Raw genomic sequence first — 15263 nt, 5'->3', positions numbered from 1 at the left:
CTTGTGGTGATAGAATACAAGTTTCCGCTTTTTTGTCTAAACTGTCCAACTTGTCCAATATTTTTTTCTTTTCCTTTTTTAGAATTCCACTTGTATTCTTAGCCCATCCCCGCAGGTGTTGACGAAGTCTCCTAATTTTAGTTTGCCATGTTTCCATCGGGGTGGGTCCCGGATCCACACTCTCCCATACCTCCTTTACCATATCCATGAAACCATCACGAAGCAACCAACCCAGTTCAAACTTAAATTGGTACTGGGTAGCATTCGAGGATGAATCTCTCGTGTTCAACAATAAAGGGGTATGATCTGAGATATCCCGATTGAGTGCAATAACATTCGAAAGAGGGAATTTTTGCTCCCACTCCGTTGCCATTAAGATTCTGTCCAGCTTCTCATAAGTAGGTTTTTCTAGAGAGTTAGCCCATGTGTATTTTCTGCCCGACATCTCTAGCTCACGAAGATTAAGACCATCAATTATAGCATTAAAGAGAAAAGGCCAACGATGATCATACTTATCGTTATTTTTTTCATTCGGGCTTCTTAAAATATTAAAATCTCCTCCAATTAGCATTGGAAGTTGTTCATGGCTACACATGTGAACTAATTCTGTTAAAAAATTCTCCTTGAATTCAGCTTGCGCAGGTCCATATACTACTACCAGCACCCACTTGAAGCTATCATTTTTATTGCACAAGTGGAATTTCACATAATAATCTCCTTCATCTATTGCTCCAATATCGAAAACCTCTAGGTCAATACCAAGTAAGATCCCACCTGATCGACCCTTAGGTTCTTTCACATGCCAAATATAATTCTTGCCACTACAAAGATTCTTAAGGAAAGGACTAGTAAAACTTCTCCTTCCTATCTCTGAGATAGCAATAAAACTCAAATTGTGTTCCTTTGTTAAGTCCGAGATAAACCTATGTTTCTTTGGGTCCTTGAACCCATCACAGTTCCAAAATATTCCTTTCATTTAAATAAATTGGGTTGCTTAGGATCGGTTGTCTTCTTTGCTTTCTTTCTTTTACAATCAGGATGTAAGATCATTAGGATCACTGTTAGCATCCATTACCTCATCCATTATCTCCCCGCATAAGTGATTAAGAATAAACTTATCAATTTCTTCTTCCTCTGCCAAGTTTTTTTCCTCCTTATCTAAAAGAACTGATTTCCAGTCTTTACTACGGGACTCATGCATCATTTTTCCTTCTAACTCTTTTAACTCTAAAATAGATTTACTAATACTAGTATCATCATAGCCTAAAGAAACACCAATGCTACTGAAACTAGAATGAATAAATTCATCAGGTAAAGAAGAGAAAGAGGATGGTTCGCATATGTCACCTTTAGAAGACTGAACCGTATTGTCCTTGTCCGCCCTCAATCTTGTGGCCTGCTGCAAGACCTCCCCATCGCTGGTAGTTGCCACGCGCTTGCTGCGACGGAGCTCAGAAACCAACGCTTCCGGAATGGCCGCAAGCTGCACTGGGTCAACAAAAGCTTTGTCTTCCGCCAACAAAACTGTACCCGCAGTCGCCATAGTTGTCGGACGGGTAACAGTGTGTTGGGATGATGGGGTTCCTTTGTTACTACCCGGCTGTGTGCTGCTGTTTTTTGCTTACTTGTTTTTGTCACTATCAACAGGTGTATGATCTCTCTTGGTCAGATCGCCCGCATCAGCATCTCCCCCATTGTCATCAAACCCGAAATCCATATCCATTGGTTCGGGATTTTCTTCATCTATGTTCTCTTCGACTCTAAACTGGAGACCATAAAGGTAGTCGCCAATGACCACATCCACAAATTGAGGAATGATGTTAGGATCCAGAACAAGGACCTGTAGGCGGCAGATATCATGCTTCCTAGTGAACTTCATATCCACTGCTTTTGACACGCTAAGTATAGAACCGATCGCCCAGATGGTTACAAACTCGCGTAGCTCCTTTGGTAATCCTGTGAACTGTACCCAGACTTTGGGCATAGCAAACTTGACCTCGTCTCCACCAACACTCTCTTGAAATCTCAGTGTTACACCAGTGAATTTGGTGTGTAAAACACCCCACTCCACCATGCGTTGCATCTCTGCCCTGGACGGGAACACTGTTCTGAAAGTATTTGCACCAGTTTCCTCCACAATCCAGCGCCACCCTCCTGGAAACAACCTTTCCATCTCAGAGGTCACATTGGCTGCTGTGAGAGAGCCACCACTAACTCTGATCACTGCCGTCTTGGATTCCACCTTGCTCTTAAAGCTTTCAGGTGAATTAATGTAATAGAATCCGAGACCTTCAACAGCATAACCACACGGTATTGCAAAGGCATTGGCTTTTTTTGTGTCTGGCTGAACTGAACGGTAGATAGGACACCGTTCCATGGCATGCTCATTGCAATCACAAATATCACAGTATAATTTCGTTGAACAGTCTTCCATTTTGTGGCCCTTGGTGTAGCATCGGTAGCAATACGGGGGCTTGCCACTGCCCTTCATGGCCCCAAGCATCGAAGACTCAGGTTTGTCAGCACCTTGTGAATCCTTGGACAATGAAGTAGCTTGATCCACCTTGCCCAAGATCTGATTGCACTCAGTGCGCGGCGTCACGAGCGCCCCGACCGCGCCGCAGCGTGCCGTGGCAGGGAACGACGCGCGTGCGGCGAGGAAGCCCTCCGCCAGCGCCGGGCCGGCCTTCCCCCAGAACGGGAGCAGGCGGTCGCCGAACGCCTTGCGGACGACATGGGCTCCTAAGCAACTGAATTCATGCAATCAAAAAGTTGTCGCTAACTATGCAGCCTAACTAAACAAAAGGTAGCACAAATGCACAATACTGAATGCAAGGTATTGTTGTAGTAAATATAAATCATAAGGCAAACTAACAAGAGATTTACTCCTTATAAGATGACTTAGATCTTGTATTTGCGTAAGTCACTAACGTGAACCGTTGGATCCTGTCCAGCATCGATTTGTGTGTCTTGTTTTGTTTTTATTTTATTTTATTTTGTTTTGTTTTGTTTTTGTGTCTTGTTTTTTTATCTAAGTCACCTGATGAGGAGACAGATCCAACTAACAAACCTATATGCGTCAACCTAACCTGAAGGAGATGTGAAATTTGTAGATTTCGTACTTATTAGTGTTATAAAGAAACTTCAGAAGAAGCTACATCCGTAATTTATATGGCATAGACTCAACAGAGAGAAATCCTGAAGCATCTAAACTCCTGCAATCACGAATTATCGCTAAGGTGGTGTTTGTTTTCAGGGACTTTTTGGTAGCTAGAACTTAAAAAATCCTTTAGAACCAAAACAAAGGGATTTTTTTAGGAATTTTTGTGCTGTTGGGACTTAAGAATAAAAGCACCTCCATAAAAGACTTCTTGAGATTTTTCCAGCGGCTCCCTCACATGGTCCCCCTATTTAGATCTTGTTTAAGTCCCTCCAGTGGCCGAACCAAACACTGGATTTTAATGTTTTTCTACTCGGGGTTTATCTATCTCTCGCCCTACACTGTTCTCGTCACTGTCTGAGAAATTTTTTGATATTTGACATTCAATTCACATGCCTCGTACAATTTAACATTCAATTTACAGATATTTTGAAATATAACCTTCCATACTAAATTCTTTCAATTCAAGGGTTTTTATCTATTTTTTCTTAAATTTTCTTATTTTCCTTCTCATTTTCATTTTACACACCCACGAGATTACCCCTGGCCTTATCCAATCCGCCTGGCCTTAAACCTCCCGGGCGTTTGTTCTTTCTTCCTCCTCGCCTCCTCGCGCTGTCTGTCTGTCTGTCTGTCGGCGGAGCGTGGCCGGCGCTACTCGGCTCCCTCCTGCCCGCGCGGCCGACGCCGCCGGAGCCCGCCCCGCAGCTACCGCCCGCGCTGCTGACACTGCTTGCTCCCGCCCGCAGCTGGCGAAGCGCCACACCCACCTGCCAGCGGCTGGCGGAGCACGCCCCGCGGCTGCTCGGCTCCCGGCACACGGCCGGCGGAGCGCGGCTCCCTTCGCGGCCAGCCGCCTACCCGTGCCCGCGGCGGTGTCGGGCAGTAATCTCGCGGCCGCCTCAATCCGCCGCTGCTGATTCCCATTCGCCGCCTCCGCTTTCGCGTCCTCGCCCGTGCCGCGGGACCTCGCCGACGACCCACCTTTTCGCGATGCTCTCTCCATGGCGTTCTCTCCTCTCCCCGACCGCACCTCCTGCCACTGAGATACGGGCACCGCTGCGTCCACCAAACCGCTACCTGCGCTCCCCGCTTCGATCACCACCACCACGTTCCGTGGCGCGAACCGCCCCCACGCTCTCCGCCACCACGACGGCTGTCTCCTCGCCGCCCTCTCCAAAGAAGAAGGTACGTTCTCCATTCGCCACCCTACTGCATGGTGATGACAGCGCCAGGAGGTTGACTTTCCGCGCTTTTGTGTAATGAAGGTTCTCGTGCCCATCGCCATGGGCACGGAGGAGATGGAGGCGGTCGTCCTCGCCGGCGTCCTCCGGCGAGCCGGCGCCGACGTGACGCTGGCCTCCGTCGAGGACGGCCTCGAAGTGGAGGCGTCCTGCGGCTCCCGCATCGTCGCGGACACGCACATTGCCTCCTGCGCCGACCAGGTGTTCGACCTTGTGGCTCTTCCGGTAATTCACATCTTCTTATCTTACTGATCGACGCGGTACCAACGGTTCCTGTGTAGATTAGTGTATCGAGGATTGCAATTAGCAGGGAAGTGATTTAGGAACGTTTTGGTATCTTGACACAGCACCGCACCGAAATGTTGACAATACTTCACTCCTGTTCTATTATCATGATTACTCGTTTTTGGTGCTGACGACAAGTGGTCAACCTCATTTTTGGATTACATCACTTGCTATTATCATGATTAGGCTGTGTTTAGTTGGTGAAAAAGTTTGGGTTTTGGTACTGTAGCACATTTCGTTGTTACTTGACAAATAATGTCCAATTATGGACTAATTAGTTTTAAAAGATTCAGCTCGTGGTAATCAGTTAGACTGTGTAATTAGTTATTTTTTTAACTACATTTAATACTCCATGCATGTGTCCGAAGATTCGATGTAACGGATAGTGTGAAATTTTTTTGGGAACTAAACGGGGCCTTACTCGTTCAGGGAGGAATGCCTGGTTCAGTGCGGTTGAGAGACAGTGATATCCTTCAGAGTATCACAGTTCGTCAGGCTGAGGAGAAAAGACTGTACGGTGCTATATGTGCTGCGCCTGCAGTTGTTCTAATGCCGTGGGGTCTCCACAAGCGAAAAAAGGTGGTCGTTTTACTATATCAATAAATTCAGTCCACTAATGTTTGGGTTCATTTAGTGACATCTTTTTTTCTTCTTTTTACAAGATCACCTGTCACCCATCTTTTATAGGAGATCTCCCTACATTCCGAGCTGTTGAATCAAACGTTCAGGTTTCAGGAGAGCTTACTACAAGTCGTGGGCCAGGGACATCATTCCAGTTTGCTTTATCATTTGTTGAGCAAATGTTTGGGCCTCATGCAGCCGAAGATGTGGACAGAATTTTGGTTTGTCAGAAGAAACTTTAATATCTATGTTATTTCACATAATAGACTTAAAATATCTTAATGTTTTAGCTGATGAGAGAACCGAACAACAGCTCAGTTGGCATTGCCACCAATTGAAGGTCGGCACACCCCAGGCTTAAAGCCAGGTGCTTGCAGGCTGTGTGTATACCTCCCTAAAGGTTCCGTACTCCCATCTCTTAGGACAAAGGGGGACAATCTTCTCCCTGTGTCGAGTTTCTTTATCTTTTAGATGATTATAGGCACTCCTGTTCAAGGATAAATCTTTGGGCACATTCCATCCTTGCAATTCTCCTTTTATTGCCTCCTCCAATGTCAATTTCGGCCTTCCCCTGAGCACTCGTTCAACTAGCCCTTCGTGCTGGTTAATGAGCTGCGACTTTTCTTTTCGCAGAACTTGACCGTTGCTGAACTACTGTAATTTCGTTGCTCTAAGTAACGAAATTTGGGCTCACCCCGCTATGAAAAAAAAAATTCGGCCTTCCCCTGCCTACTGGCTAAACTAAAAAAATTAAAGATACATAATTTTTTTTCTTAAATTCAGTTTGTTCGGGCCCACTGGCAACTCAAACTACTCAGTTTCGGTTTATTAGTGTTGATGTTTTTTTGTATTACACTACAGATGACACAAATTGACGGCGATTTTGAAAGGAGTGCAGAGGTCAATGAACTTGAGTGGTGTATTGATCGCAATCCTCGTGTAAGTACGCCTTAAACTGCATGCTGTGTCATGTCATGCATGGTTTCATCCTTCACCATGATTTTATGTCATACTTTGGAGGGCATCGTGCTTTAATGAAATTTGACCAAATCTTGGTTTGCTTAAATCATTTATTTTTAAAAATCACTACATCATAGTAAATCATTGCACAACTTAGTCTGCTATTCTAGCTGATTCTCATTTAAAGGTATACCCTTGATTTAGTAAAGTTCAGTTCGGTTGCACATTCCCTAGCACACAATATAGTTGAACTCTCTGTTCACTTTCAGATGCTGTTGTTTATCATATCTAGTTCTCTCAGTAAGTTCAGTCATACTCGTATGCACGGACACATTAATTGAAATGTTATGATTGGCTTCAGGTGTCTTTTGATGGAGGGTTGGCTGTTTTGTTATAACATTGATGTTAATTTGACATGGAAAACAGGTTCTTATTCCAATCGCAAATGGGTCTGAAGAGATGGAGATCATAATTCTGGTTGATATTTTAAGACGTGCAAATATAAATGTGGTATTGGCATCAGTTGAAAAATCTCCAGGTATTGTTGGATCTCAAAGGATGAAGATTGTTGCTGATAAAAGCATCACGAGTGCCTCCAATTCAAAATACGACCTAATCATTCTTCCTGTAAGTTTTCTTCCAGTTCATTTTTTTTATTTGGATGGTCATAAATGGCAACACACATTTCAACAAGATATCTGCCTTCTGCCATTAAGTTCCCAGATGTGGGACAAATTGTCCCCATCATCCCACCTTATCTGATGATGTCATATTATTCCAAAGTGCGTGCTTAATGTATCACAATCAAGTTTAGGTCATTTTTTCACAAGAGTTGATCTAGATGCATATTAGCTGTGAGCTAGTTTGCAATGAAAGGATTCATTGAGCGAAAGCTTAAAACAAGATAATCTCATTCTTGCATTTTACATACGGCCTGGTTTTCAGATGTCATTTATAGTTTTTATGCCATCACAATCAGTTGTGCCGGCACATTGATCTTGTAATAGTAGTTTTGTTTTTAGTGGAAGAAGAACTGTATGTAATCTTGCTGCAACTCCATGCTACTATGCTAGTGTTGTTGTTTCTCAGCATATAGGTCGTCGCAATGTTTGTATGTTTCTCAGATAAATTATGTGCTTTCTTCAATTATGAATCCATATCTTGTTCTTTTGTGCTTAAGATGCAGTATCGGGGACGCCTTATAAAGAAGGTGTAGTATCGGGACTTAAATGTTAAACAGACTTGAACTTAAGCTGTTATGTGCAACTGCATGCTGTATTGTTCTTTAGCATTTCATTTGTAGATGTTGAACCTTTCAGGGAGGAACTGCTGGAGTTGAGCGGTTGCACAGGTCAAGAATTTTGAAGAAGTTACTCAAAGAACAAAAGCAAGCTGGCAGGATGTATGGTGGGGTCTGTTCTTCTCTGAAGGTCTTGCAGCTGCAAGGTTTACTTGAGGTGAGATTATAAGACTCAAAACTCACGGCACCTCATATTCCTTGGAAATGGAAAATGACATTGGATTTTTTTTTTACCCAGGATAAAATAGTGGCAGCTTGTCCTGCTGTAGCCAATGAGCTTACATGCAAAATTGTTGAACGATCAAATAATGTGATCGACGGAAATTTGATTACTGGGAAGGGGATTGGGACAGTTGTTGATTTTGCCCTAGGTATCATCAGGAAATTTTTTGGCCATGGACGAGCCAAAAGTGTGGCAAATGGAATAGTTTTCGAGTACCCTAAGAGCTAAAGCACCAAGAATTTGCTGAAAATACGAGATGCACAAACATTTATGGTTGTAATCAAAGATCTGGCTATCTATGCTCCAGATAAAAGGTGAACTGATGCTTTTGGGACTGCAAGAGTCCTCCTTTCTGGACAGCTGGACTGAAATCTCCAGATCCACTATATATGTTGGGATGGACAAAATTACACTAAGAAGCTTCAGTGGAAGTCATTTCATTGTCTTGTTGATATGATTTGTTGGCGGATAAATGACACAGAGTGATTGCAAACTGGTAAGTTCTGTGTGATGTTAATAGGCATGAATACTTGCTTTCACACACATTACTACACACTCACTACACAGGCAACATATATCTGCGACTTTAGCTCAGACAACAATTTAATAACATTTCACTATTGAAATAGTTGAGGAATTTCGAGCTCTTTAATTTACAAAAATGAAAAACCTTTGCAGGGAATTAACTGATGTACTGTATGCTATATGCAGATTATGTGCATTCAGAGGAAACTTTACTGTCTTCAGTGTGCCTGTATTGGTCTGGGAACACATTTCCTGAGGTCTGAAGCCCTTAGATGTTGCTATATACAATCTGTGGATTCATCTGAAAAGCTTATCCAACTCTGGGACTTTCCCAGATACTGGGTTTCAGGAGTGCAAGCTAATTGAATCAACATTTGCTTAAATTGGCACTTGTGCATTGCTGTTTTTTTTTTATCAGAAGTCAGTTTGACCTCACTGTGTGTGTTACCGATTTTATTAGAAGCAGTTTTGATCTTTTGTACTGATGGATTGTGCTTTTCAATTCATGGTTCAATGTCACTATCAGAAGCTACACGAGTTACTGAATTTAAAACGCAGTTAGCATCATATAATTGCTTATTTTATCTGCGTCAGTCTTCAGGTAATGAATATACCTTTTGGGGAGAAGCAAATTGAGGAGCGTCCTGCTTCTGACCCAAGTCATAAGATTATTCCCGGCTCTCAGATTGGAATGTAATATGTACTCTCTGACAGTTTCTGTAAAAGCAACACAGTGCAAAACTAGCAGAACAGGAACTCTTTTATTATTCTGTGGTCAGATACCAATAATCACAATTCACAAGTAATGCATGAGAACAGTAGTTCCTCTTATTTTTCTTCTGCTTTCTTATGTTCCCCTGGTAGAATCATCACTAAAGGAATGCCCGGAACGTGAATCCTGTTGTAGTCTTGTAGACTAGCCATTGGATGGGGGGGGGGGGGGGGGGGGGGGGAATTGGCTGGCCCTAATTTTTTACTGACAAGATCTGGTTTTTTCTCTACACCATCTTGAGTAATAATAGTACCTGTAAGCAGCAAAAGATACATTAAGATCAAAGCATGCATGGACCTGAGGTACAAAATTATGTGTTTCTATTATTGTACGGTAAATTTCAGGTTCCAAATCTAGTGATGTTAATTCTGTCATTTCCGTGTTATCAACCAATTGTTGCCAGCAACATGGTGTGAACTATGTGCATTTATTACTCTGGTAGGGAACATGTTAAAACTCTCATGTTCGTGTTGCTAACTGATAATCCGCTGTAGCATTGGACTTGGAAAATTATATTTTATTATCAAAAATAGATCATGAGAAAACACTGTGGACAATCCTTGCAACCAAACATATACAGAAATGAAAGTCTGAAAGACCATATCTGCAACTGCAAAAGTAGTGAATGCTATTAGTCAATGGTAAAATCTGAATTCATCTTACTTGAGCATAGAACTACATCTCTTGAAAGCACGACATGTGAAGCATCCACTCAACAAACACATTTAACATTCTTGCTGAGGTGTTGCGCCATTTGATACTACTGCAAAATGCTGATCTTGAATTGCAGTTGATGTACTGCATACCGCCTGCATTTCCTAGGACCAGACTTGAGGGTACTGAAAATCGTCTCCAGCGAGTATGGTCTTCTTTTCAAGTGTTATCTGGAGAATCACAAGTATGAGTGGATATCAACCCCCTATTAGCCAGGAAACAAGAATGAAGCATGCGATAGAAAACTAAACCCTGAAACAGATAAACAAGCATACCACAAGCTTTTGAATTGCTGCTTTTGCTTTCTGCATATGCCTCCTTGCGGTCATTTTTGCTTCGTCTGCCTCAATCCTTCAAACAAACAAACACATCCATCAGCATTTCATGGAACATGGTAAATCCCTATATTTAATGATTGGTTGACCATCTACAAAAGATAAGAACTAGCTGCGCATTTTACAGAACAGGTGACAGAGGAACTTCTGCCTGCACTGTGGTTGATAAACTATGTACTCACAAGGCTAGTTCAAAACCACTATATTAGTTAAGCACCTGCCCTCATCCTTTTGTTTGCCTCAGTAGGTAATTTTAGAATGCGTATAGATGCAATTCACGAAACTCAACATAAGTAATGGGAAAAATAAGAGTTCAAAGATCACCCAAGAACCGCATCTGGACTGCTGGCCCAACAATTATTTCTGCACTCTGAATGGAACCTGGGGATGTATTCACATCTTTTCTCACAATGCCTGGTAGCCAAAGCTATACTGGATTGGCCACGTCTGTTCTTACCTGCAAGCTGGAACTCCATCTCCTCCTTGGACTTGGAGGACTGGTATTTGCAGCTTACACACAGCCCCAGCAGCAGTCAGGCAAAAGGAACGTGATCCCTCGCCATGCTCACAATGTGGACCCCATTTCGAAAGAGCAAACCAGTATGGTCAGTCATGGAAATTATCTCGAAAATACAAGATGAAGCCCAGAGCTGGAACATTGCCAAGGGCCAAACACCTCGCCATGATGCTCCCTCCCCCATATCCCTTTTTTCTGTCCTTTTGGGGTCTTTTGCCTTTTCACACCATGTTTTTACTGCTCCTATCCTTATTACTATAAGATGGGTGACCAGGTCTTTTTCTAAAAACAAGATCACCCAAGACCAAGAAAAGGTTTTATAAAATGCACTGTGAAAAGAACTAATTAGGGGCGTATATTGTTCTTTTTTTTTTGAAATGTATGGAAATTCCTGGCCTCTGCATTGTCAGCACGCTAGCTTATTAGAAGAGTCAATCAGGGAATATGTTGCTATTTTATGAAGTATCTGTGTCGCAAGTCTAATATTTTTTGAACAAAAGTAGTTACTCTAATAAAAGATAGTGCATAGAAATAATGATATGCCTGAAGATGATTAACAGTAACAGTAGTCCCCTTACTTTGATATACACTTCGCAGTTTCTGGTACTTCCCAGTCAGAAGATTTAGATTCCAAATGTTTTCCTTCCACTCTAATATTTGTTGTTTTCTTGTCAGAGCCTCGACTGAGTTCCTTGGACCATCTAGTCAAAAGTCACCGATCATCCACATGCACATCCCTGATCCCAATCTTAAAGAAACAACTCTCCAGCTCTTTTACTTGTTGCGCCGATAGTGAACAGGAGAATGAAGGCCTCACGTTGGGATATCAGGGCTTGTTTGTGTTGCCACATCCTTCCTCACAATTACAGGGGCACTATAGTGCCAGAGTCTTCTATGCTATCAATTCATCCATCTGCACAACAAGAAAATGTTATTTAAAAAGGATATTAATGCCTCTTAAGAAATTTGAGGACACACAATAAGTTTGAATGCATTGCATGCTCAATAGCATTCGAATGAAGTTGGCCATCAAACATTTAACCCATCTAAAACTTTTTTCTCGAATGAACCCATCTAAAACTGTCTAGTCCAATAAGAAATTTTGGTACATTGACCATAGACGTATTCAAGAATCAATGCTCTATCATAGTATCATTAACATTTTTAACAGTTGTCCAATGCTAACCAACACATAAAGGAAGAATATATAGTGCTTGAAAATACGAGGCATGTACCTTGTTTATATTCATGGGCCCATCAACATCAACACTAAGGTTGGTTGGTTTGTCAATATGAATTTATGTAGCAATTTCCTGAACACTCGCAACTGTTATTTCACCTGTAAGCCTAGCATATATTGCAGCACTAGGACGGCAATTCTGTTCCTCCATGAACGATAGCAGAGTAGAGCAGTCAGCAGTGTTTCCCTTTTGTAATAAACCATCAATCAGAATCTTCCAAACAATCTCATCACAGTTGTATTCCTTTGATAGTATGTCACCAAAAATGCTTTTAGCAGTATGAAAGCTTCCCTCCTCACAAAGAGCACAAATAATAAACCTATAAGATTCTAAATGTGGTAAATAGCCATTTTTGGCCATTGTATCAAGAAATCCTAATGCTTCTTTTAGCAATTTCAGTCTGCAGCAACATTCTATAATACAAGTATATACATCCTCACTTGGGGTCAAGTTAGCACTCTGCATCCCTGTGAGAAAACTTTTTACTTCCTCCAATCTGTCAAATCTGCACAAACATCTAATAAAACAATCGTAGATATAGCTGGCTGGGGTGGACTGAAGCTTAATCAACTCCTCCAAAAGTCCATTGAGAACTTTCATGTCAGCTATTTTCCATACATTAACAAAGTTGGCAACTATATCACCAGAGGAATTTTTCTTTAGCAGCAGTTCAAGAAGAACTGTGTAAGACTCCTCATTTGGCTTGCATCCATTATCAACCATGCTCTTATAAGATGAAAATGCCTGATTGACTTGTCCAAGATTTGCATACCCTTTAATCAATGTGTTATATGTGACTAAATTAGGGCAAACACCATGATCAATCATCTGAATCATCATGGATTCAGCATCTTCCATCCTTCCCTCTTGACAATAGGAGCGTATAAATACTGTATAAGTGAAAACATCAGGCTTTATACCTGCTACAACCATCCTATCAAATATTTTCTTTGGACCTTCAGACCCAAACTCCCTAAGTAACTTATCAATTAGAATGGTATATGTGACAGCATTTGCTTGTACTCCATTCTCCATCATATCATCCAACAGCAACATTGCTTCCGACAGCTTGTTTTCTCTGCATAGCCCATCAATAAGTGAACTGTACACATGGGCATCTGGCACAAACCCCTCAGTGGCGATTTTCTGCATCAGCTTATGAGCAGCATCAAACTTTCCCGCCTTGCACAATGCATCTATCATGCTGGTGTGGACAACCTGATTCACATTAATTCCCTTCTGAACAAGAGACCCGAGAAATTGCTGAGCTTCCTCAATTCTCCCACGTTTGCACAAAGCATCAATCAACACTGAGCAAGTCCACTCATTAGGGACCAGCCCACTAGCTTCCATCAAGTGAAGAAGCCTAAAAGCACATTCCAAGTGCCCCTCGTTGCACTGCCCCTGGATTAAGGCTGTGTATGTCACCACATTTGCAGCTAAACCTGCCTCAACCATCCGATTGTATAGCACCATGGCCCTCTCTACTTTCCCAGACTTGCAGAACCCACATATCAGCTCAGTATATGTGCGGATATTCGGCGAGCACCCTTTACTCTGCATCCCCTCAAAGACACCAACTGCAAGCTCCAAATCACCAGCACTGCAGTAGCCATCGATCAAAGCATTGTAAACAACAACATTCGGCACAAATCCCTCCCCCATTGCCTCTGTGAGCAGCGCATCCGCTTCTCCAGTTCGTCCTGCCCCACACAACCCGTGCACCAACGTGCTGTACACATGCTGATCAGGGTCGCAACCGTCAGGCCGCATCCCAGCGAAGACTGCCATAGCCTCACGCACCATCCCAGCGCTACACAGCCCCTGGAGCAAGGCCGTGTACGTGAACGCGGTGCGCGCGCACCCCCGTAGTGGCATTAGCACGAACACCCGGCAGGCGTGCGCGAGCAGCCCCGCGCGGCAGTACCCGAGGACGAAAGACGTGTAGGCGTGGGAGTCCGGTGCGAGACCGGCGCGCAGGAGCGAGGACAGGTGGCGCTTGGCGGCGGGGAGGTCGCCGGCGAGGCAGTAGGCGTTGATGAGGGTGGTGTAGGTGCGGAGGTTGCGGGCGGGCATGCGGGCGGCGAGCGACTCCATGTCCGGGAGCATGCGGTGGCGGGCGAGCGCCATGAGGAGGGTGTTGAGGCACCGGATGGGGGGCGGTGGCGCGGAGGGGGAGAGGAGGAGGTGGGAGAGGCGGCGGAGGTCGGCGGGCGAGGAGGCGGCGGCGGAGATGGCCGCGAGGAGACGGGGGAGCGCCGTGGGCGCGGGCGGGGGCATCGCGCGGTGACCTATGGCGCGGCGGCTGGCATTGCCGGACCCGGGTGATGGAGATGGGCGGCGGCGGCGGCGGCGGCGTGGTGGGGAGGTGAGAGACGGAAGGCGGATCCAGGGCCGCTGGGCCGGGGTAGTCTAGTCAGAAGACTGAAAATTGGGCCCGGCGTCGGAATGGCTGAGCCGATCCCAGCCTGTTCGGCTGGCGCTGGATGGCTGGCTGGTCCAGCAGGAGCCCCAGCCCAGCCAGCCCGCCCCCATCCGATCAGCCAACCAGCCCATCCGATCAGTAGTCCGTACAGCCGTTCAAAGCTGCAGCTGCTGCTGGTTCAAGCGGCAGGAGCTTCAAGCGGCTGGTTCACCAGCCGTTCGGCTGGGCTGCGGCTGGGCTGACCAGCCCAGTCAATCTAGCTCAACCGAACAGGGTGCCGGTTCGGGCGCTAGGGCAGGAAATGGGTTTCATTTGTTGAAGCATAATTGCGGTTAAGAAAACAAATGTGTAAACTCACGCTAAATTAATGTAAGAAGTAAGAAAATTGTAAATAAGATGGAAAATTTTCTAGCTAAAGCACTATTTTGGCTGCCTTCTAATGAAGATACATGAATGAACACATTCAATACAAATAAAGTATCTAGCGCGTGAACTCTACCACACAATATGATAGATGGCTGCCATCTTGAGCCTAACTCCCGTGGTACACTAGTCCGCACCTCTTGATTCTTGCTGCACCGTACATCTTCTAAGTAAAAACTCGACCGTTGGGGCTATGATGGCCCTTCCATTCCTCATCAAGAGAAAATGACTTCGACTTCGTGACCGATAAAACCCCTTCGAAGCCTATTTTATTTGGCTAGCTAGGAGGATTTTTTTAACCTCTACTTGAAATTCGTTTCTACTAGGAGTTGAACCTCACCTGAGGAGTGCTACTAAAGACATCTAACCAACTCAACTAGATGCCCTTTTGCACATCGTCCAAGTAAAGTTTTGACAAGCTACTAGCGGTAATAATAAGCTAATAAAATCTTCGCTTGGCTTGTCAGCTAACTAGCCACCAGTGGTTTTCTCTTATCCAAAATCATCACTAGCCACCA

The 15263-nt window shown here is 44.0% G+C and overlaps 2 protein-coding genes across 3 annotated transcripts; one reads left to right on the top strand and one right to left on the bottom strand.

The window, feature by feature from the left end:
- The first annotated feature begins 3744 nt into the window (after positions 1–3744).
- On the top strand, positions 3745–9085 carry LOC120677263 (protein DJ-1 homolog C-like). 2 transcript variants are annotated; one of them, XM_039958410.1, is made up of 9 exons: positions 3745–4348; positions 4429–4629; positions 5119–5268; positions 5352–5531; positions 6172–6249; positions 6697–6897; positions 7590–7727; positions 7809–8289; positions 8505–9085. In XM_039958410.1, the coding sequence occupies exons 1-8, from the start codon at positions 4154–4156 to the stop codon at positions 8019–8021; spliced, it is 1356 nt and encodes a 451-aa protein (XP_039814344.1). In that variant the 5' UTR covers positions 3745–4153; the 3' UTR covers positions 8022–8289; positions 8505–9085. The 2 variants fall into 2 exon arrangements, with proteins under 2 accessions (XP_039814344.1, XP_039814345.1); XM_039958411.1 differs by having other exon boundaries at positions 3767–4348; positions 8472–8897.
- LOC120677262 (pentatricopeptide repeat-containing protein At5g65560-like) lies at positions 9061–14285 on the bottom strand. The gene is made up of 5 exons (XM_039958409.1): positions 11892–14285; positions 11235–11569; positions 10080–10155; positions 9754–9974; positions 9061–9343 (listed from the first exon to the last, which is right to left on the bottom strand). Exon 1 carries the CDS (start codon positions 14175–14177, stop codon positions 11955–11957), a length of 2223 nt encoding a protein of 740 aa, XP_039814343.1. The 5' UTR covers positions 14178–14285; the 3' UTR covers positions 9061–9343; positions 9754–9974; positions 10080–10155; positions 11235–11569; positions 11892–11954.
- Positions 14286–15263: the final 978 nt, after the last annotated feature.

This window comes from Panicum virgatum, chromosome 6N, assembly GCF_016808335.1.
Source record: "Panicum virgatum strain AP13 chromosome 6N, P.virgatum_v5, whole genome shotgun sequence".
In the NCBI taxonomy this organism is placed as follows: Eukaryota; Viridiplantae; Streptophyta; class Magnoliopsida; order Poales; family Poaceae; genus Panicum; species Panicum virgatum.
This window is presented reverse-complemented; position numbering and strand designations above follow the sequence as displayed.